At 34.3% G+C, this 21620-nt stretch overlaps 2 protein-coding genes across 10 annotated transcripts in view; one reads left to right on the top strand and one right to left on the bottom strand.

Moving 5' to 3' along the window:
• Window positions 1-21620, bottom strand: part of LOC148951358 (14 kDa phosphohistidine phosphatase-like) — a 163399-nt gene that overhangs the window by 7595 nt on the left and 134184 nt on the right. The gene's annotated exons all lie outside the window — the stretch shown is intronic.
• The window catches only part of LOC148951359 (phosrestin-2-like), a 97939-nt gene continuing 80324 nt past the window's right edge, over window positions 4006-21620 (top strand). Inside the window, exons 1-2 of the mRNA XM_089090251.1 lie at window positions 4006-4095; window positions 5737-6013. Of these exons, the coding sequence (XP_088946377.1) occupies window positions 5832-6013 (182 nt within the window). The 5' untranslated portion in view covers window positions 4006-4095; window positions 5737-5831. The remainder of the gene's footprint in view (window positions 4096-5736; window positions 6014-21620) is intronic.

The raw sequence follows: 21620 nt of genomic DNA, 5'->3' as shown, positions 1-21620 counted from the left end.
CTAAAGAAGTCAACATTTTTTTTTTTTTTTTTTTTTTTTTTTTTTACGGGGCATTAAATATTGACTTCATTTCTTGCCTGTCGTAAACTTTGCACAAGATATGCGCAACTTTGCCACATAAATATAGAGTTCAAATTTTCCTATTGGAAATTCAATTATTCTAGCGAAAAAATAAATAAATGACGGTTTTCATCAGACAGTTATTTTCCAGTTTACACTTACTAGGGAGCTGTGAGGGGGATTATACGACAGGGAGATTTGGGATTTTCGATTATCGAACTTACAATGATGCCCTTGTCATGCTTGCCAGCCTTCCACTCTAGAAATGGTACCAAAAGGTGACATATGGCTCTTCACGACTGAGTTACTAAGCCAAATTTATTAGAGACAGTAGGTTTTAAACACAGTTTATATGATTATCCAGTAAGTTTACAGCAGATGGTTTCTTGCTCTTCATTCTCGGTGCGAACAAAAAGCTCCTCCCACTTATTTCTGCACTTATTGTCCACTTATTGGTGAGCCGGCCAAGTGGTTTTGTCAGTACTTGTTCCGTAGGTGATTATTCTTTGTCTACCCGTGAAAAGATCTAATGCCGCTTATGTTTATACCGGTTTATACATTCTCTGGAGCAATCGCACCTCGGTCCGGGTTTTTATAATGGGTGAGATAGGGAAAGATCATACTGCTAATTATATAAACTGTGGTTTTAAATGACACATCAAATATATTTCTGCGATCTTGCGGTAGTCTGCTAGTCCTGGTAGAGAAAAAAAAAATAAGGTACTGTATGCTAACTTAATTATATACCTAACTAACAGTTTACTCTTAGCTACATATACATGTCGTTCTTTACTTACAGATCATTACCACGAACTGTTTATACTTTATCTAAATCCAGCACAAACACCTGTTTAGTCACCCGTTTTCAAATTCCACTTCATGCTTTCATGCTTCGTGGGTTTAAAACTTCAAATTGACGGTAAAAGGTTGCATTCCCCAGCCCTCTGAACCCCTTTTAGCAAAAAAAAAAAATGTTTTGTGGCACAAAATGGCAGAAAACACCACTTTGCTACGGCGTGACATTTATTGTTACTTAAAACAGGCATTAGATGTTGATATTTTTTGTCAAATGAACCCTCTCCCAATAATCCACGAAAGCTTGTTCGATACGATCAACCCTGGAGGAAGAGACATATCAGTTCTACCCATACAAGAAAGGAATTTTCTTTCTTGTTCAAGGTTCAAGGCAGTATTTCTCCTGTCTAAGGTTTTTAACCACGGCGATTCCAGTTGTGCACTTTTTAATTTGAATACGTCGCCATTTTGAGGAATTTCAAGCTTTTTTGGAACTCCCATAAATTTGTTTTCGTAATAAATTATTAGCATTAATCGACACAATAAGCACCGTCACTGAATCAATTTCAAATGGGAATTTTGCTCACTAGATATTTTTTTTTCAAAAAGCGTTTTTAAACCTTTTGTTATTATGGGCCCTCATTTGCTCTTTACTAGGTTGCTGCTATCCCTGCAACCATAAAGATTAGTCCTAAGGGAGGACCTTGGGGCCCCTTAGGAATGATCCTCATGGCCCTTATGTAGGCCATTATGGAATGATCTTGATGGATTAAAATTTAACCACTCCAAGATATTTAAGATGAGACTAGCCTAAATTGAAACTCATTAAGTAATTTTTTTCATAAATAGCGCATGATTTCCCCCAAAATTGACTTGTAAGGATTCCTGGGCTCGCTGATTATAAAATCTGACGCTAGGATTGAAAATATAGAACAAAAAAAAATACGTCAGGTAAATGTTTCAGCATGTTTGATATCTGAGTCACGGACAAGATTTTCAATCCGTATAACAAGAGATTTAAAGCTGGGACCCTTGGTGTCAATGCGCCTTCACCCTTGGCCCTATATTACATATACAATAATATTTTACTACTTTTGAGTAATAATCATTCAGACAATATTTGGATTGGTCCAAAATTAACACATTTTAATGACTAAGATCATAAAGATCAGTGGCACGAATTCACAAACATTTATGGTGGAGAAGGGAAAAAGTATCTATCAAAATCTAGGGGGAAGGGAAATTTGTCGTTTTAAAATTGTTTCAATGATAATAACAAAAAGGAATTTTTCAATGACAATACCCCAAAGAGGATTTTTTAAAACAAAGGGGAGGAAGGGTGTAAAAAGTCCCAGGGAAACATGCCCCCAAATCGATGCCATCGATAAAGAGCCCAATGTCAACGTCCTGGGTCCAAACACACTAAAAACATTTTTGTCCCGGGGCATCCAACTTTCACCGAAATTAGTAACTAAGGGATTCTGGCACCTTCATCCTGCCTTAGTAAAACTGCTAAAAGAGCCAGCTATGCAAATAAAAGTAGGCTATTATCATCTTGTATCAATAGAACTAAATGGCTAGCATCCAATAGACAAATAAATCATTTTTAAGATTTCGGTCTTTTTTTCCAACTACTTGTTTTTCTTCCCTTCTTTCCTGTCCCTTTGTTTTTTATTTCACAATTGACAATTCCACCACATTCAGGAATTTAAAGGCTCTCCGGATAAAAAAATATATATATATATATATATATATATATATATATATATATATATATATATATATATATATATATATATATATATATATATATATATATATATATATATATATATATATATATATATATATATATATATATATATATATATATATATATATATATATATATATATATATATATATATATATATATATATATATATATATATATATATATATATATATATATATATATATATATATATATATATATATATATATATATATATATATATATATATATATATATATATATATATATATATATATATATATCCTTAAACTATCCTTTGTTTAATATTCATTAAGTTAGTTGGACTTTTAAAAAGTTTGGGAAAGTTCATTTTTAGAATGCTATCTTACGGCAACGCAAGGCATCGTATATTTGAAGCCCGAAACTTTTAAGAAACTATCAACTGAGAGCGTAAAAACCACAGTTTATGGAATTATCCAGTAAGTTTATCGCAGATCATTTCTGGTGTTCATTCTCGGTGCAAACAAAAAGCTCCTCCCACTTATTTCTGCATTAGCGGGTTAGTCTGTTTCGGTCAATCAATGAGAAATGGTTACAAAGTGCATTATTTGTAATTGCGGGTTTCCAATTGTTTCGTGTCCAAGAGAAATCTGACTTGTCTACCCTTGAAAAGATCTAATGCCGCCTATGTTTATATCTGCAAAAACGTTCTCTGGAGCACTCGCACCTTGGTCCGGGTTTTCATAATGGGTGAGATAGGGTATGATCATACTGCTAATTCTATAAACTGTGGTAAAAACTTACAAATGGCAAGAAAGCATAACTTAGAGTCATGTTTGTAACGCCCCTGTTACAAAGTGCAACATAGAATGTTCTAAGAAATAAATAGCTACCAACACAAGTAGTATTAATCCAGGCCCGTACATAGAAACTGGCATTCACCTCCTGAAATCACATATACACGCCTACTTTTCTGCATAATCTTCTAAATTTTTCATACAATTTCCCTATTTACTGTATTTTTAGAGCCCCCCCCCCCAAAAAAAAAAACAACAACAAAAGAACAAAAAATAAACAAAAAAAAATGACAAACTAATGCCGCTTTTCCTGAGTAGAGTAATAAGATGACAATCCCGAAACCTAATAGAATAAAAAGCATTCCAGAGGCCAAGTTTGTGGAAGGATTAAATAAAAGCAAATTGTTATTCTTAAGTGAACTTTCTTGGTCAATAAGAGTGTTGCTCTTCCTTTCCCATGAAAGATTTTTTTTTTTTGCAACGAAGCAAATAAAGAAAAATACTGCTTGATTGCCATAAGCATTTGTAAAGCGCATGTGCCAGTTTTTGAATAAAACATCAAGGCAAGACACGAAAAAAGAAACAGTCTCTTTTGCTTTTGCTATTACAATAGGCTTCCAACTTTCACCGAAATTAGTAACTAAGGGATTCTGGCACCTTCATCCTGCCTTAGTAAAACTGCTAAAAGAGCCAGCTATGCAAATAAAAGTAGGCTATTATCATCTTGTATCAATAGAACTAAATGGCTAGCATCCAATAGACAAATAAATCATTTTTAAGATTTCGGTCTTTTTTTCCAACTACTTGTTTTTCTTCCCTTCTTTCCTGTCCCTTTGTTTCTTATTTCACAATTGACAATTCCACCACATTCAGGAATTTAAAGGCTCTCCGGATAAAAAAAAAAAGTATATATATATATATATATATATATATATATATATATATATATATATATATATATATATATATATATATCATATATATATATATATATATATATATATATATATATATATATATATATATATATATATATATATATATATATATATATATATATATATATATATATATATATATATATATATATATATATATATATATATATATATATATATATATATATATATATATATATATATATATATATATATATATATATATATATATATATATATATATATATATATATATATATCCTTAAACTATCCTTTGTTTAATATTCATTAAGTTAGTTGGACTTTAAAAAGTTTGGGAAAGTTCATTTTTAGAATGCTATCTTACGGCAACGCAAGGCATCGTATATTTGAAGCCCGAAACTTTTAAGAAACTATCAACTGAGAGCGTAAAAACCACAGTTTATGGAATTATCCAGTAAGTTTATCGCAGATCATTTCTGGTCTTCATTCTCGGTACGAACAAAAAGCTCCTCCCACTTATTTCTGCATTAGCGGGTTAGTCTGTTTCGGTCAATCAATGAGAAATGGTTACAAAGTGCATTATTCGTAATAGCGGGTTTCCACTTGATTCGTGTCCAAGAGAAATCTGACTTGTCTACCCGTGAAAAGATCTAATGCCGCTTATGTTTATATCTGCAAAAACGTTCTCTGGAGCACTCGCACCTTGGTCCGGGTTTTTATAATGGGTGAGATAGGGTATGATCATACTGCTAATTCTATAAACTGTGGTAAAAACTTACAAATGGCAAGAAAGCATAACTTAGAGTCATGTTTGTAACGCCCCTGTTACAAAGTGCAACATAGAATGTTCTAAGAAATAAATAGCTACCAACACAAGTAGTATTAATCCAGGCCGGTACATAGAAACTGGCATTCACCTCCTGAAATCACATATACACGCCTACTTTTCTGCATAATCTTCTAAATTTTTCATACAATTTCCCTATTTACTGTATTTTTAGAGCCCCCCCCCCCAAAAAAAAAAAAACAACAACAAAAGAACAAAAAATAAACAAACAAAAAATGACAAACTAATGCCGCTTTTCCTGAGTAGAGTAATAAGATGACAATCCCGAAACCTAATAGAATAAAAAGCATTCCAGAGGCCAAGTTTGTGGAAGGATTAAATAAAAGCAAATTGTTATTCTTAAGTGAACTTTCTTGGTCAATAAGAGTGTTGCTCTTCCTTTCCCATGAAACGATTTTTTTTTTTTTGCAACGAAGCAAATAAAGAAAAATACTGCTTGATTGCCATAAGCATTTGTAAAGCGCATGTGCCAGTTTTTGAATAAAACATCAAGGCAAGACACGAAAAAAGAAACAGTCTCTTTTGCTTTTGCTATTACAATAGGCTTTACCTTAAGAAAAGTCTTAGCCTTTCATGTTTCAGGAGATGAGGATGCTACTATATGAGCAAATGAAGGAGTTTCTCAATATACTATGAACACATACACATCAGTGTAAAAGTAAGCAGCTTGATAAAGTATGGAAAAGTTAAAGAAAAAGAGGTTTCAACAAGTCGTCCAAACGGTTACTAATATAATGAGTGTTACAAAGACTTTTAAAAGTTACCCAGACTTTATGGAGGGAAGAATACAAAAGGACAATGTGCTAAAAGCATCTACCAGTGATACGTACGAGGCTTTACCGCACCTTAATGGCAAAAGGCAAGTGCATCTTTCTTTTTCATACTGTTTTAGAGAAAGTGCACTTATACTTCCGCTTTGTTTTTTTTTTTAATATATTTTGAATATAAAAAATACTGAATACAAGTAAAACGTTCTTGTTGGTTTCCAGTTTTTTACTGGCTTAAGCTGTGGCGTCAATTGGTATGGGAGAGGCCAGGGAGCATGCACACACCGTAGATTTTTTGTCCCATTCCCCCGAATTTTGAAAAAATACCCTTTTAGGGGGGATATCTATTGGAAAATGCTTTTTTTGTATTTTCACTGCAAATACTTGAAAAACGACAAACTTACCCCTCCCCCCGAGATTTTGAAAATACAGTCAAATGACAAGGTCAAAATTTTTCTGTCTGTTTCTTGCATACTTTTCGAGATTCAATCTACAGAAATAAAAGCAAATTTCACTCGTTTTTCACAGCTAAAACCTAGTACGGACACACTAGAATTACAAGTATAGCATCAACGTCCAGCAATAGAAACTGACAGTCTCTCAATAGTCTTTCAGCGACTATAATATCGATAGCTTTTAGTAGGCAATTATAATACTCCCAAACTCAAGCATGCTCAGTTTTCAGTAAAGCAGTGGTTTTTAGAATTCCACAGAAATTGGGGAATATCACGAGTAAATTTATTTGAGCTGGTTTTGTAAATATGTCTTGCATAATCGACACAGCATTAGTTTTTGTTGGTTTTAAATTTCAACATCATTCTTTAATTCCGTATGAAAAACATGGTTTTTAAAATTAACTTTTGCTCGTTGATTAAAAAAAAACTTAAGAAAATATATATTTTACTTGGGCGATGAAACTAAATAAGTCAACTTTGCCACGAAAACTAAGAATCTAAGAGGTATGTCATTATTACTACCTCTAAGATTTTGCACATAAAAGATCAATTATTTTCACAAAAATGAAAATAAATGTAAAAAAAAGTACCATTTTATCCATTAGGTTTTTTTTCCGAAGTGTTTTTTTTTTCGGGTAAGGATGTTCCACCATGGAGATTGCAATAGTACCCTCGTTATGCTTCTCAGCCTTTCCAATCCAAAAGTTGCACCAAAAAGCGCCATAAGGTATTTTGACCCTCTTTAGGGGAAAATTGTGGTTTTGTGGTACAAGATGGCAGAAAGCACCACTTTGCTGTGGTTTGTCAAGACGGAGAGGGGGATCAAAGCCTCCCGTTTAGGTTTTTAGACCATGAGTTGCTATTTCAGAATTTCCAATCTCTGGGATTTGATGCTTGGTGGCACAAAATGGCAGAAACCGTCACTTAGCTGTGGCACGATCCCCTTTGTTACTTGAAACGGTACTGGTGCATTATGTGGGCACCGCTATATACTGTATGTGGAATGTCAAACGGGGTATCAAGGAAACGAGAGACGAAACCCGCCAAACGGGTATCTGCAATAGAGAAATGGAATGCAAAGCGTAGTTTTCATTGCGTTTACGATATTTAAACTGCTGTTTTTGGGGGGTTTAGGGGGGATTGAGGTACCTAGAATAGGTTAGGTTATGTATTTAATGTATGCTATGCTATATCCCTCCCACCCCTAATGTGCAAATATATAACCCAAATTTGTTTCTAAACTGTTATATATTCATCCTATTTTATTATATTTCATTAGCATAAACCAAACTTGACTTCTTTTGTCTCTCCCGTTTGACTGTAGCATTTCCTGTTTGACATTCCACATACAGTATATAGCGGTGCCCGCATAATGCGCCAGTACCCTTGAAACAGCCATCATCTAGTGACAGTTTATCATAAACCAAAATAATCACTGCAACATTCCTGTCATTATCAGTGGACAATTTAAGAATAAAAACGTAGTTCAGGGCAGCATTCACATCATACTTTAGAGCTCCCGGCAATTTGGTTCTATTTGGGGAGAACTTGATGTTTTGTGGCACAAAATGACAGAAAACGCCACTTTGCTGTGATTTGTCAAGACGGGGAGAAGAAACCCGGTCTAGGGTTTCAGGCTGTGAAAAATCGATTAGGTATTTTAGATTTTCTATTCTCTTGGAATTGATGTTTGGTGGCACAAAATGGCTGACAATACCACTGTGCTGTGATACGGTCTCTTTTGACAATTAAATGGGGCACTAAACAAGTCAATTTCCTTTAAAACAAACCCTCCACCAACATCCTACAACAACTAGTTAAATGGTACTGGAAATTCACTACAGTTTTTAACACAGGTATTTTTTACAGGAATATCGACTAATTGTAATCTTATGTATAAATGTAAATATATAAACTGTTCATTGAGAGTAATGTTATTTTGGTACTTTTGGAATTAAAATATTTGCAACTTATTTAGCATATAAACGTTTTAATATATTTAGTCTTAGCATTTATTGCTAATGTATCTACACTTCAAAAGCAGTTATCTACAACATCAATGTTAAAATACAAAGTTTTTTCTCACGGAAGTAAAGAGCAAAGTTGAAACTTAAAACGAGCAAAAATATTGCTTTGCAGATTACGCAAGATATACTTAAAAAATTAGCTTAAATAAACGGACTCCTGATATTTTCCAATATCAGAAGTATTCTAAAAACTACTGAAAACTGAGCCTGGTTGAGGTTTTTAAGAGAAGATTATGAATAAATCTTATCTTTGGAATCCTACACATATTGGAAAAATTACGAGTCACTTTATTTAAGCCAGTTTTTAAGACATAGCTTGTGGAGTCAGCAAAGCAATAACTTTAATTCATTTTTAGTTTCAATTTCACTCTTTACTTCCATAAGAAAAACTTTTTTTTTAATTAAGTTTGACCCTTTTCTAGATATTCTTTTTTGGAGACCACACTGATAAAGCATGCCAAGATGAGAAAAATATATATGTAAATCTTTTCCAAAATTCATCTTACTGGAAATTAAATTAAAAAAAAAAATGTTTTTAGACTGAAAGTAAGGAGAAACATTAAAACTTAAAACGAATAGAAATTATTCTGTACATGAAGGGGACTGCCGCTTGCTCGTCCCTCATTCTTTACGCTAAAGTCTTCAAAAATACTTCTCATTTAAATTCAACGGTCCTTACGTTTCAGGAGTCATTATTAAAGAATTGGGCCAACATTCAAACTTTAGCGTAAAGAGCAAGGGATGAGGGAGGGACAGCCTCCTCATATACGGAATAATTTATGTTCGTTTTAAGTTTTATTATTGCTCCTTAATTTCAGCTGAAAAAATTGTTCGATTTTATTTAATTTCTGACCATTTTTCAAATCATACCGAGAGATCCCCCAGTGTAAACTTTATCCTAAAAAACTCCTCCCAGAAAATTCCCTCCCCGCGGACCCCCCCCCCAAAAAAAAAAACCCCAAATATTTCCCAATAACCAATATTATATGTAAACAACGGGCAAATGGCAGAACTTACAGCCCTCTTCGGGGGTTGTGGGGGTCCTGTCATCTGCAGAGGCATAGTCATTGAGCCTTTTAACTTTGGTGAACCAAATGTTTATTTCAAAATTTTGAGCGAATGTCTTTGTGGAAAAAAGGGGCGTGGGAGGGTGGGCTAGTTGCCTTCCACTCTTTTTAGTCCCTTAAAAAGGGTACTAGAGTCTTTATTTTCCGTTCGAAAGAGTCCTCTCCCAATCTTCTAGGGCCAATGGTTCGGTACGATCACCCTTGAAAAAAGAAATATACGCATAACTGGGACCTTTTTTATGGCTAAGAATACAAAATTTCACTTTTTTGTAGATAGGAGCTTGAAACCACCACAGTAGGGTTGTCTGATATACTGAACCTGACGATGTGACTTTCATACAGTTCGCTTCACTTGTATGAATATTTGCCCCCCCTTTCGATAATCAGGCAAATTCTGAAAACTAAACCATTAAAATCACCATTGTCAAAAAACCCAATTCAGGAAAATTATAGCTCCCTACCTTGAACAACAAGGAAAATCATTTTTTTTTTGCACGAGTAGCACTGATGCGTCCTCTTTTCTCTTTTTTCTGTTTTTTTTTTCTTAGTCGCTAGCGGGGCACTGGAAGATCGTAGAGAACTGTTAAAGGGTTCATTACAAAGCTAGTTTATATATATATATATATATATATATATATATATATATATATATATATATATATATATATATATATATCGAGCCAATCTTCGTTTGGTTCGATATAATGGTGCTGAGTTCCCTAAAAGTGCAGTACAATGGAAAGAAGTCAGTAATAGTTCTAAATTTGATTCATTAGGGACCAGTGATGTTATCCCAGATTCGTCTTGGCTTGGGCATTATAAAAATTTTTTTGTAACATTGAGTATAGTGTTCACTATCAAAGTTTTGCCTAAAGTTTTGCAACGTCATGTTATTCCCGTCTCAACTAAAAGTATTGTTAATTGTATGCTTAAACTTAAGTCAAAATCAAGTGATCTTGGTGGGATTAGCGCTCACTATTTACGTTGTGATTGTCCGTCACTAGTCGCTCAGCTCCAGTCACTTTTTCAGTTCTGTTTATGTTAGTCAATGGTGTCTGAGTCTTTCATTTGTGGAACAGTAACTTCGATTCTTAAACGTGCAAGAGACCAATTTGATTGCTGTTCATATAGGCCCATCATTGTTGCTTGCAATATTGTAAGATTTTTGAATATGTTCTGCTCCCATATATTATTGAACGAACTGCGAAAAACTCAAGCCAATTTGGATTTCAACCTCGTATTGGGTGTCAACATGCACATAATGTTTTAGCTTCAACTCTATATGATGCCCAGTCTAAAGGTTATGAATTACATATTTGCGCTTTGGATTTATCTAAAGCCTTCGATAGTATTTGCCATGCACAAATGTGGCACTCTTTGTAAGAGTCTGGAGTGAACCCTTTTGTCATACATGTACTTAAATTTTGGTATAGTAATTCGTTTCTTCGTTTAAAATCTGGTACAGGGTACTGCGGTAATATACCAGTTCAATCTGGAGTACGACAGGGTGGGGTTCTGTCACCTTATCTATTTACTGCTTGCATTCAAAATGTGTTATTTGGAATCAAGCCTTCGTAGTTTTATAGTTCATCTAATGTGTCTTGTATTTCGTATGCGAATGACCTGCTAGTTTTAAGCCGAACCAAGTCTATTTTGGCATTATCGGTGCAACGTATTTCTATGATGTTTTGGGATGTTGGTATGATTTTGAATGTTGATAAATGCGAATATTTAGTTTTCAATCCCATCAGCATCCCATCCCATTATCAGCTCATAATTTGTCCTGTGGATCCTCAGTAATTCGCAATGTTACGAGTTTACGGTGGTTAGGAATTAGTATTTGTTCTGCACTCACTTTTTTCCGACTTCAAGTTCTCAGAGATGTTAAAGAAAAGTTGAAGATCGGATATGCAAAAATTGTACCTAACCGTGGAAAATATTCACGCCGAGCTTTAGCTAAAATGTATTCCACATATTGTGACCATTCTGTCTTGTTTTTAAGTGGAATGTATTCGTCATTGAATAAGAACGATTTGCGCCAGATCCGTATTGGTTATTTTAGATATTGCAAATTTTTACTGTACCTTCCCAATTTATATAGCAATACGCGTTTTATTGAGAAGTATGGTGCTACCGACATTATCCAATAGATCGAATTGCTTAGTACTAATTTAACAAGACATACCTTTGTCTGCCTAGGCCCAAAGCATAATATTGTCTGTGTTTTTTTATTACTGATTAACGTTTAAGTTATCTTTGTTTTTGTGTATTTGATTTTTTTTTTTTCCTTTTTAGTGTACTTTACTCCGCTTGTTTTGTATAAAAGTGGGTTATAAATAAATTATTATTATTTCCAATAAAGAATAAATGAAACCCAAAACGAACAGAAATTAAATAAACAATCATAGCAAAAAACATACAACAAGTAATAACATAAATGAAAAAATAGATCTTAAAGCGAGTAATACTTAGATTGAATATGAAAATCAAGCTTAAAACAAAAAACAATATTTTGCTATTGAAGTATAAATGAAAGTTAAAACGAACAGAAATTAAATAATTAACCAATGCAAACAAACACACAATATATATTAATGAAAATTAATAAATAAATCTTAAAACGAGTGAAACTTAAATTGAATATGCAAATCAAGCTTGAAATGAACAAAAATCCCTACAACAAGAGTTTGGGTATCGCCTCCTTCTCTCACTGTAAAAGTCTAAAACCTACTGCGCACTAGCCCTTTGAATTTCAAATCGAATTAGCCCTTTTTGAAGTTTCTACGACAAAGCTTTCTATGCAAACCTTATATGCCCCCAGGGCATAACTTACAACCCTTGCTCTGAGGGCTGTGGGGGGAGTGTCCTTCTCAAAAACATAATTTCTATCTGGAAATAAACTACGTAGAAAAAAGGGCTTGGGGAAATGGTGGGCATGGAAGGGATGTTAGTTGCCTTCCAATCACTTTTGACCCTTAAAAAGAGCAGTAGAACTGTCGATTTCCAATCGAATGGGTCTCCTTTAAAGTTTACACGACGACCCCTTCCATATGAAGTGCCTCTGGGAAAAGAATTATAATATATATATATATATATATATATATATATATATATATATATATATATATATATATATATATATATATATATATATATATATATATATACATATATATATATATATATATACAGGCAACATTTTGTGGATTTATAGTGGAAAAGAGTATTAAAAAGCCTTATTGTCTGAAATTTCTACCAGGCAGTAAATTTATGATTTGAAAGAGCAAATGGTATAAAGCAGACGCTTTAATCTAGTGGTTACGGTTCACCCTTGTGGTTTTGGTGACAGAAGTTTCAATCTTGGATAGAACATGTTCTTTGAAGTGTTGATGCCCAATTTTGGTAAAACTTATATTATTTTCATCAGTTTCTTTGCCAAAGACTTATTGTCACTATTCTTAAAACATAAAGAATATAACAAATTATTTAAAACAAAGTTGTTCTGATGAAATAGTTTTTGAAAAACTATTTCAAATAAACTGGCTAATGATATTTCCTTAAATTTATCGAATTCCGAAAAACTAGCGTTCTACTGAAAATACAAAACAGACGCGATAAAAAAGAAATAGAAACATGAAAACCCTTAAGTGGCCTGCAGAAAATAAAAGAACAATTCATAAAGCTCTCAACAATCTTTTACCAGCTATGAAATCAATAATTTTTATGACACGATTTTAACTCTCTAAAAGACTAAAAAAACCTTAGTTTTCAGGTACGTAATTCATAATTACGTACCATAATTACGTATACATAATTACGTAATCAGGTTCATAATTCTACGAGTATAGGGAAATATTGCGAGTCAGTTTGTTTGATTTTCAACAATATGTTGCATAAACCGCGAAGCAGTAATTAGTGTTCATTTTTAGGTTCAACTTCGCTCTTTACTTTCATCAGAAAAACTTTTGTTTTAAATTAATTAAATATAGGTTTTACTAAAAATAGTCTTAGAATATATTTTTTTTTCCAAATGCTTTTTTAGACATTCGGTTGCTATAGACCGCTTTTTACAAGGTTGCACCTATTGCTGCAACCATGACGATCTCCGTCGTGTTATTGTCAAAGATAGTTTCATTGTTTAAAAAAGTGCTTGAGGATATTTCTTTAACAAACATGGTTTTGCCATTTAGTCGCATATGTAGCGCTTAAATCTTCTCTAGAAAAAATGGCCTTAGGTTTTCACACCTTGGAATTTTCTTTATCCTGGGGTAAAGTATGAAAATCCCCTAACCTTGAATCCCATCTCCTAGCGCCGAGTCAAAATTATAGATACAGTCCACGGGGGTGGTGAAGAGTTATTGTTGGACTCATATAGAAAGACTACAGTTTAATGGGGGAAGCAACAATAACAAGAAAAAAAGAAAGAGAAAAACTAGAATTTAAATATACATAGAAATAGTTGTCAATATATCCTCAGGAAATTTACTCCTTTTATGAATCCTTAGCCAATAAATAAATCGAAAAAAAGAGAAGTGGATTCGCTTCACTGATAAGGATACTATTTGTCTCTCGTATTAAAGAAAGAGGCTTTCTGAAAATGAAGAGAAATAGAAAGGAGCAAACTAATAAATAAAAATGGTCATTCAGCAGGTAAAAAGGCGTATGGGGGACGGGGGCTGTGCAACCCCTGAAACTGGCTTGGTGTTCTCAACGAGTACTTGTATTTTTCCTCTAGTTTGACCCTCTTCTTGGGTTTATCATATCCCCTTCTCCAAAATTGACTTTTACGCATGCGTCTGCCATTTATATAACTACATAAAACTACATGCTTATAAAACTACAAAAGATATTTTCAGACCTAAGAGAACTATTTGTTCAGTAATCAGGCGTTTACTACCATCATCAAATTTCTTTCCCCTCTGATCAGGGATATGAGTTTGGTGAATATATCATCAAAGTTCTCATCAAGGGATTTCCAACTGGTGGAAAGATTAGACCTAATCCTCAACAAAAGTGATTGGTATTAATGATGCTATTTAGGCTATCCCTATTTAGTAAGATCTTTGGCGCTATTTCATCCATGTCAGAGAGCGCAGGGCTAGGTGAAAAAAATATAATAGAATAGCTTTATTCCAAGAAGTGACGCTTTGGCCATCCTCTTTCCAGCGCTAGGTAGTTCGAAGCATATTCGAAGAGGAAAGACAAGTAGAATAGCCAAGGCTCAGGGTGTTTTTTCACAATTAAAAAAAGTTTGGAAGGATAGGAAGATAAGTCTACAAACCAAGATTAGAATATTAGAAGCTACAGTGACGACAGTAGTCAAATATGGCTCTGAAGCTTGGGCGATTCGAAAAGCGGATGAAGATTTGCTAGATGTCTTCCAGAGAAATTGCTTAAGGATTGTTCTGGGTACCCTGATGACTAACCGTATTTCAATCAATAGGCTGTACGAAAAATGTGGTCCAATACCGCTCTCTAGGGCTATAATGAAAGAAAGGTTGAGATGGCTAGGGCACGTTGTGCGGATGAAGGATGACAGATTGCCGAAGATTGTTCTTTTCGACCAACCGTCAAGGGCTAAACGGAAAGCAGGTCGTCCTCGTCTGGGGTGGGAGGACGTCATAAAGAAAGATTTAAAGGAAATGAAACTTCATGGGAGGGTGTAAAAAGGGAGACTTTGAATAGATTGCAATGGAGGAGTAGAGTGCGTAGCTGTGTTGGCCTCTGGCGGCATGGTGCTGCGGTGAGTTGTTGTTAGTAAAGGGTATGCTACGGCCAATACCAAGAAAAACCGACCTAAGTTTTTAATATTATAATGCCTTAAACATTAAAATATTATACTTATTCTTGTGGTCATTAATTTAAATGTTAACGAACACTATGTATTCACTTCTTTCTTTTAAAGAGCTTCCACGAGGGTATTCCTGAAAGTAAAGACAATTTTTGGCACAACTAAATAAAAATAAACCGTAAACTAAGAACTTTATTTGCAGTCACAGGTCCTTAGTCTATTTTCCAATGTAGTCACCGTAGCTGTCATGTGGGATCAATCTTTCAATTGCAATGTTATGTTCTCCTATTGCTAAAAGATTCGAGTCAGAATTTCTCTTCTTGATCTTGGTTTTCACCACTTGGCCAAGTTTTTTTTCCCATCCAAATATTGCCGTAAGTCCTGTCTTAATTCTTGTGCTCGCTTGTCTTAATTAACGACTATGTACTATAAGGATCCTCCACTATGGGGCAATAAAGTGAATAAGGCTGATAGCGCTAATAACGCTAAGTACCAAGGATTTTTCTTTTTAAACCTCTAAATGGCTATAAAGGAAAGACAGGTGAATATAAAAAATGAAGTTATTTTATTACAAAGAGTAATCTATAATCAAGCATACTTCTTTACATAATCCCCTTGATGATTGACGCATTTGCCATATCTGTGCAAAAGCTTTGTAATACACTCATCACAAAACGAATTTTTTCTTACAGAAGTAAACGGCGAAGTTGAAAGTTTAAACGAACAAGGAATGTTGTTTCGCAGATTGGGCAAAATATATCTACAAAACTAGCTCAAATCAACTGTCTCGTTATATTTTCGAAAATCTGCAGAAACCTTAAAACTAGCGCTTTGCTAAAAACCCATAACAGATCCTAAAAACAGGATGTTCCCATAATAGCAGAAAATTCCACAAAAAAAACGTACAGAAAATAGAAAACTAATTCATAAGGCTTTCAATATTCTTTCACCGGCCCTGTCACCAGTAACTTTTAGCATATAATTATAATTATCTAAAAATCGTAGGCAAGCTCAGTTTCCAGAAAAGTGCTAGTTTTTAGAATTCTAGAGATATTGGAATATATCATGAGTCAGCTTATTAAGCGAGTTTTGAAGATGTATCTTACATAATCGGCGAAGCAATATATTTTTGCTTTAAATTTCAACTTCGCCCTTCACTTCCGTAAGAAAAACTCCGTTTTTTAATTACTTTATTCCAATTTTTATTAATTTTAAATATACATAATGAGTTTTGTTTGAGAAGATGCATGTAATTCTTCACGTTACATGCTCATTAACGCTAAATCACTAGTCGCCTTTTGCCTGAGGCACGTTTTGATCTGATGCACGTTAATATTAATTTCAATTTACTCAAAGTATAAACACATACTGCCCAAGTACTGACAAAACTCCAAAAGTGACCCCGCGTACCTCAGCGCCTCCAGAGGGTAAATGTTGTACTACTTAATCGCTCCGAGCCAATAAATTAAATTTAATACAGCTTTTACGGAACATTGCAATCTCTAATAATATTTGACAGACAACTCTTACGTTTGTGAAGACTACCCTTCATCTCCGGATTGCACAATTAATTACAAGACATCTATAGGTTTCTTTGAGGAAATGTGTTGGTGTTGAATTAATTTTTTCATATCTTGAACTCCGTGGAATAACTGAATGGGATCTAAATCATCGCAATATTTTTCACCAAGTTTGAGGCAATTCGCTTTAATATCATCAACATTCGTGCCATCTTAAAATAACTCTTTAGTATTAATTAAAAACTCAAAATTTGTGTTCAAATCTGACAATGTTCTGAATCAGTCATTGGTTTCTACAATCATAAAACAGTTCCTGGTAACAAAGTGTAAATAAAGAGCCACGATGCTTTTCCGGGGTAAATTTTCACGGGACTAAATTATTTAGAGGTTCTTTCCATGGAGGGGAAGCCAGATTTCCCGGCATTATTTAAAAAAAACGATCAGAAATTAAATAGAAACAATTAGTTTTCAACCGAAAGCTAGGAGCAACATTAAAACGAGAAGAAATTATTCTGTTCGTTGAGGGTGTTGCCCACTTCTCAATACCTCGCTCTTTACGCTAAAGTTTGACTTTTGTCCAAATTCTTTAAGACCGAATCCTGAAACACAAGAGTTGTTTAATTAGAATAAGAAGCTTTTTTAAAAGTTCTAAAATACTCAAGCGTGACGGGCGAGGTATTGAGGAGGGGGTAACCCCCTCATATACGGAATAATTTCTTTTCGTTTTAAGCTTTAATGTTGCTCCTTACTTTGAGGAGAAAAAACTTGTTTTATTTTATTTAATTTTATCAAGACTGACACCAGATTTTTTCTAAACATTAAAATTATTTAAATTTGGCCTACTTACTTTTATTTTCAAGGAATGGTGATGAATATATGGAAAAAAAGAAACATTTCGGATTCAATCCCCTTATACTTACTGCCAGCTGCGCCCTTTACTTTATTTCAATAGAAGTAAAACTAAAAAAAAATACAAATGATTAAAACCTGCGTCCCCGGCGAGTGCCCCCTCTGCTCCCTAAAACTGCCTCTGCAAGATATGTGGATCTTTGTCACGTAACTAAAGAGTCCGAGAGGCATGTTACCTCTTACTTATTTGAGAATTTACGCATAATAAATTCAGTTATTTTTTCGAAAATTAAAATACATAATGAAATTTTTCTTGAAGTATTTTTTTTCTTAAACACGATTTTTACTTTTCACTAGCTAAGGGGGCTAAAAGATGAAGAATACAAAAGGGGCGATTGTAAACCTCTGACTACTTTGACCATGGAGGTCACAATGGTACCCTTATTGTGCTTCCCCGACTTTCCAATCCAGAAATGCCCTGTAAAAGTGCAATTTTCTGCGCCATTTGGCACTTTGCAATAGAAGGCCCGTTCCTTTTCACTAAGATCTTACATCTAAGATTTCACATCTTTCTGCAGATTTCCGTTCTTTTAACTCATCTTAGTTGTAAGATTTTACAGCTCACTGATGTTAGCAAAAAATATGAAAGACGCCATCTTTCTGCCATATAGAACAATGATGATAGAACTTTGATGACATACTCATCATTGTTCTTAGACCGCTGATCAGAGCGGAATGATGAAAGACGTTTGCAAAAGAACGCTAGAAGATGTAAGATCTTTGCGCTAAGACTTCACTTTTAAGCGTTATTTGTTAAAAGATGTAAGATCTTAGCACAAAGATGAGTAAAAGAACGGCCCTAGAGTAAGCAAGGAGAATTTATGAGACGCATGTAGATAGGGGCAATAGCTTTTAAGGTAACCCATCAAGCATCTCTTTACGATCATTCGGTTTCCTGCCAGCTTTAGTAGAAAAAAGAATTCGAAAAAAATAAAAAGACGCATCCTAACCAGATAAAAGAGCAACTTTTATATTTATTCGAGGTCGGAAGGGGGGAAGGGTCGAAACCTCCTATTGATAGTTTTAAATCCGGACATGCCGATTGGGTATATTAGAATTTGCATTCTTCTGCATTCGATCCTTGATGGTTTATGGCCAAAAATGGCCGGAAATGCCACCTTGCTAAGGCACTATCTATTTTATTACTCGAAATGTCATGTCATATTGTAAGGCTTGATCCACATATTGTACAGCCTTTTTCAAGGTGAGGGGCTCGAAACATCCTGTCTGAGGTTTTAGACTATTACAGGTCAATTGTCCATCTCAGAATTTCCATTTCCCGGTATTTTAACCCTCTTTGAACAGATATTATTGTTCTGAGGCACAAAATGGCAGAAGATACCGTTTTGCAGTTGTACGATGTCTTTTTTTTACTTAAAAAGGGCGCTGGACATTGCAATTTAATTTCTAATGAGCCCTCTCCCAACATTCTACTACCACTGGCAGACAAGGTCTTCCCTACGATACAAAGAGAAAATGAGGGAAAATCTTAGTGCTTCCCATACAAAAAAGTGATTTTGTTGTTGTTGTCCAAGATGGCGTGCAGCAATTCTCTTAGAGAGGATTTTTTCGACCATGGTAGTTCCGATGGTCCATTTTCCATTTCGATCCAACGCCCTTTCCGAAAGGTTTCAGGCTGTTTTTTGAACTTCCCATAAATCTGTCTTCACAATAACTTTTACTATTAAGATTAATACAAAATAATAGTTACCATTTCTAAACCAGCCTCAAATGACATTTTTTTTTCTTACAACACGGTTCCTTTCAAAACGTGTTTTCAAACTTTTGTTTACTATGGGCCGTAGTTTGCTCTTTACTAGGTTACAGCTACCCCTTCAACAATGATTGCAGGTACCTCTGCGACCATGATTGCAGCTATCCCTACAACCATGATGTCTCTTTCAATGATATGAAGTGAGGGTTTCGGAATGTTTGCAATGTCTCAACTTATCTCTTCAAACAGTCTGCAAAACCTCGTCGATTTTCGTTAGAATCCTTTTTATCGGAGACCTATCAATAATTATCCACCCAAAATAGTTTTGAGATCTTTTTTTTTTTTGTCGGAAGATGGATTGGGAATTCGGTAGGTCTTCCAAAAAAACGGTAGAGGTGAAAACGCTGACTGGTTGACGGTTTCTTTGAGCTCATCGTCAATTTTGAAGCGCTGCCCTCAACCTACTCTTCAACTGAGGGAAAAGATGAGAATCGTTCAGGGCTAAGTAAAAAATACATAGTGGGAGTTCGAGAATACACAACAATGGATTCATACAAGTTCCCCTAACAAACCCAAATGTTCAAACGATCATTCAACTGCAGCAAGGTTATGCCAAATGTTTTTGGGACGAAAAACGTGCAGTATTTGTCGAGTTTATATAGCGGGCAACAATTACTGCAGATTTTTACTGTGAAAATTTTGCAACACCAAAGAGTTACTTAAAAGAAGAGTCTTGTTGACTTTTGGAATTGTTTTAATTCCTGGCAATGTCCGTTCTCAAAACACTAAATGCAACTCAAAGGCTCCCTGAGCAATTTAGATGGAAAGTTTTTGAAAACCCACCACACAGTCTCGACTGAGTGCAGAGTGAATTCTATCTTTTCCTTGAATTGAAGAAGCCGCTTGGGGAGGAAGAGGCTATAAAGCAATGAGGAGCTCAAAGAAACCGCCACAAACAAATTCAAATCATTGGCGAGAATATTATATAAAGCTGTTATGAAGTTTGTTGACAGACCTGACAGACGATACAATCGTTATGATCACGCACAGGAGTAACCTTGACTCTGCATTACTTTTGGTAATAAGATTTTTTTTTTTTGTATTCATCGGTTTTTCTTTATAGCAAATTTGTGGTTAAAAAAGCCTTGAAGAGCACCGCTTAATTTTCTTTGTTCATCTTAGAAATGAAAAAAACATTTTACGAGGCCAAAATCAATATTGGTTCGAAAGAAGAGTTGAACACCGTTTGTTCTAATGCTCTTATGCATGAATTAAAACATGTTAAATCAGACTCCAAGGTTTAAGCACAAGGGCGCCGGCAGAAAATTTTCCGGGAGGGAGACAGACGCCAAAATAGCAGTGGTGGTTGGGTGACAGGGTATATAATTCAGGATTTTTTTTGTTTTGTAGGAGGAGGTTTATTTCTAAATACTTTTAGGAAAAAAACTTTCGAATAAAAGAGCAATTAGATTGAATGCAAAATGAAACAAAATACAGTAAATTTTAAGCAACAAGGATTCCTGGCAAAGGGATCACTTTATTTAATCACTAATATATTTAATTATTATGTATTTAATCTTTAAAGAAAATCAGACTCAAACCAAAATTACAGGAAAATTTATTGCTTCTGTAGATTATAACAGAGGTTGACTTGTCTTTGTGCAATTTCCTACGCCTTAGAATAGTTTACAGAAATAGTAAACAGATACTCAAAGATCATCCTGTCTGCATAGATACCACGTTTTGATTTTATACCCGCCATGTAAAATGCACCTCTTTCATAGCAGGACAATTCTCCCCCTCGAATTTAAATCCCTTATATATCCAGACATAAAAAAAAAACAGAATAGCGAAAGAAAAACAAAATTTAAACTTACTATCCAGCTGTCAAATTGACACCCTTTCTTTTTATTAGCCTGTTCAACTAAATAAAATGAACAGGTTCAAAAAAAATCCATCATAGGAGAATCTTATCAAATAGTTTGCGATAAAAAACTGGAATTAAAAACTGGCTTGGGCCAATATTCACCAAAACTAAAAATGGAATTCTCATGACAATTGGTAAACCAACAGTATTGACTTTTTCTGCTGATTCTAAATATATAAAATTATTTCAGTTTCTTCTTATTCTCCTTCTAATTCACAGCAGCCGGGCTATTCAGTTGGTACTATTTAGCCCTCTTCTTTTTGCTGCACTCTGTGGGCTACAGAGCTAC

This window comes from Artemia sp. Qi Xiang Cuo, chromosome 6 (assembly GCF_049724085.1).
Source record: "Artemia sp. Qi Xiang Cuo chromosome 6, ASM4972408v1, whole genome shotgun sequence".
Lineage (NCBI taxonomy): Eukaryota > Metazoa > Arthropoda > Branchiopoda > Anostraca > Artemiidae > Artemia > Artemia sp. Qi Xiang Cuo.
Note: the sequence above shows the minus strand (reverse complement) of the source record. Positions and strands in the feature narration are given on the sequence as shown.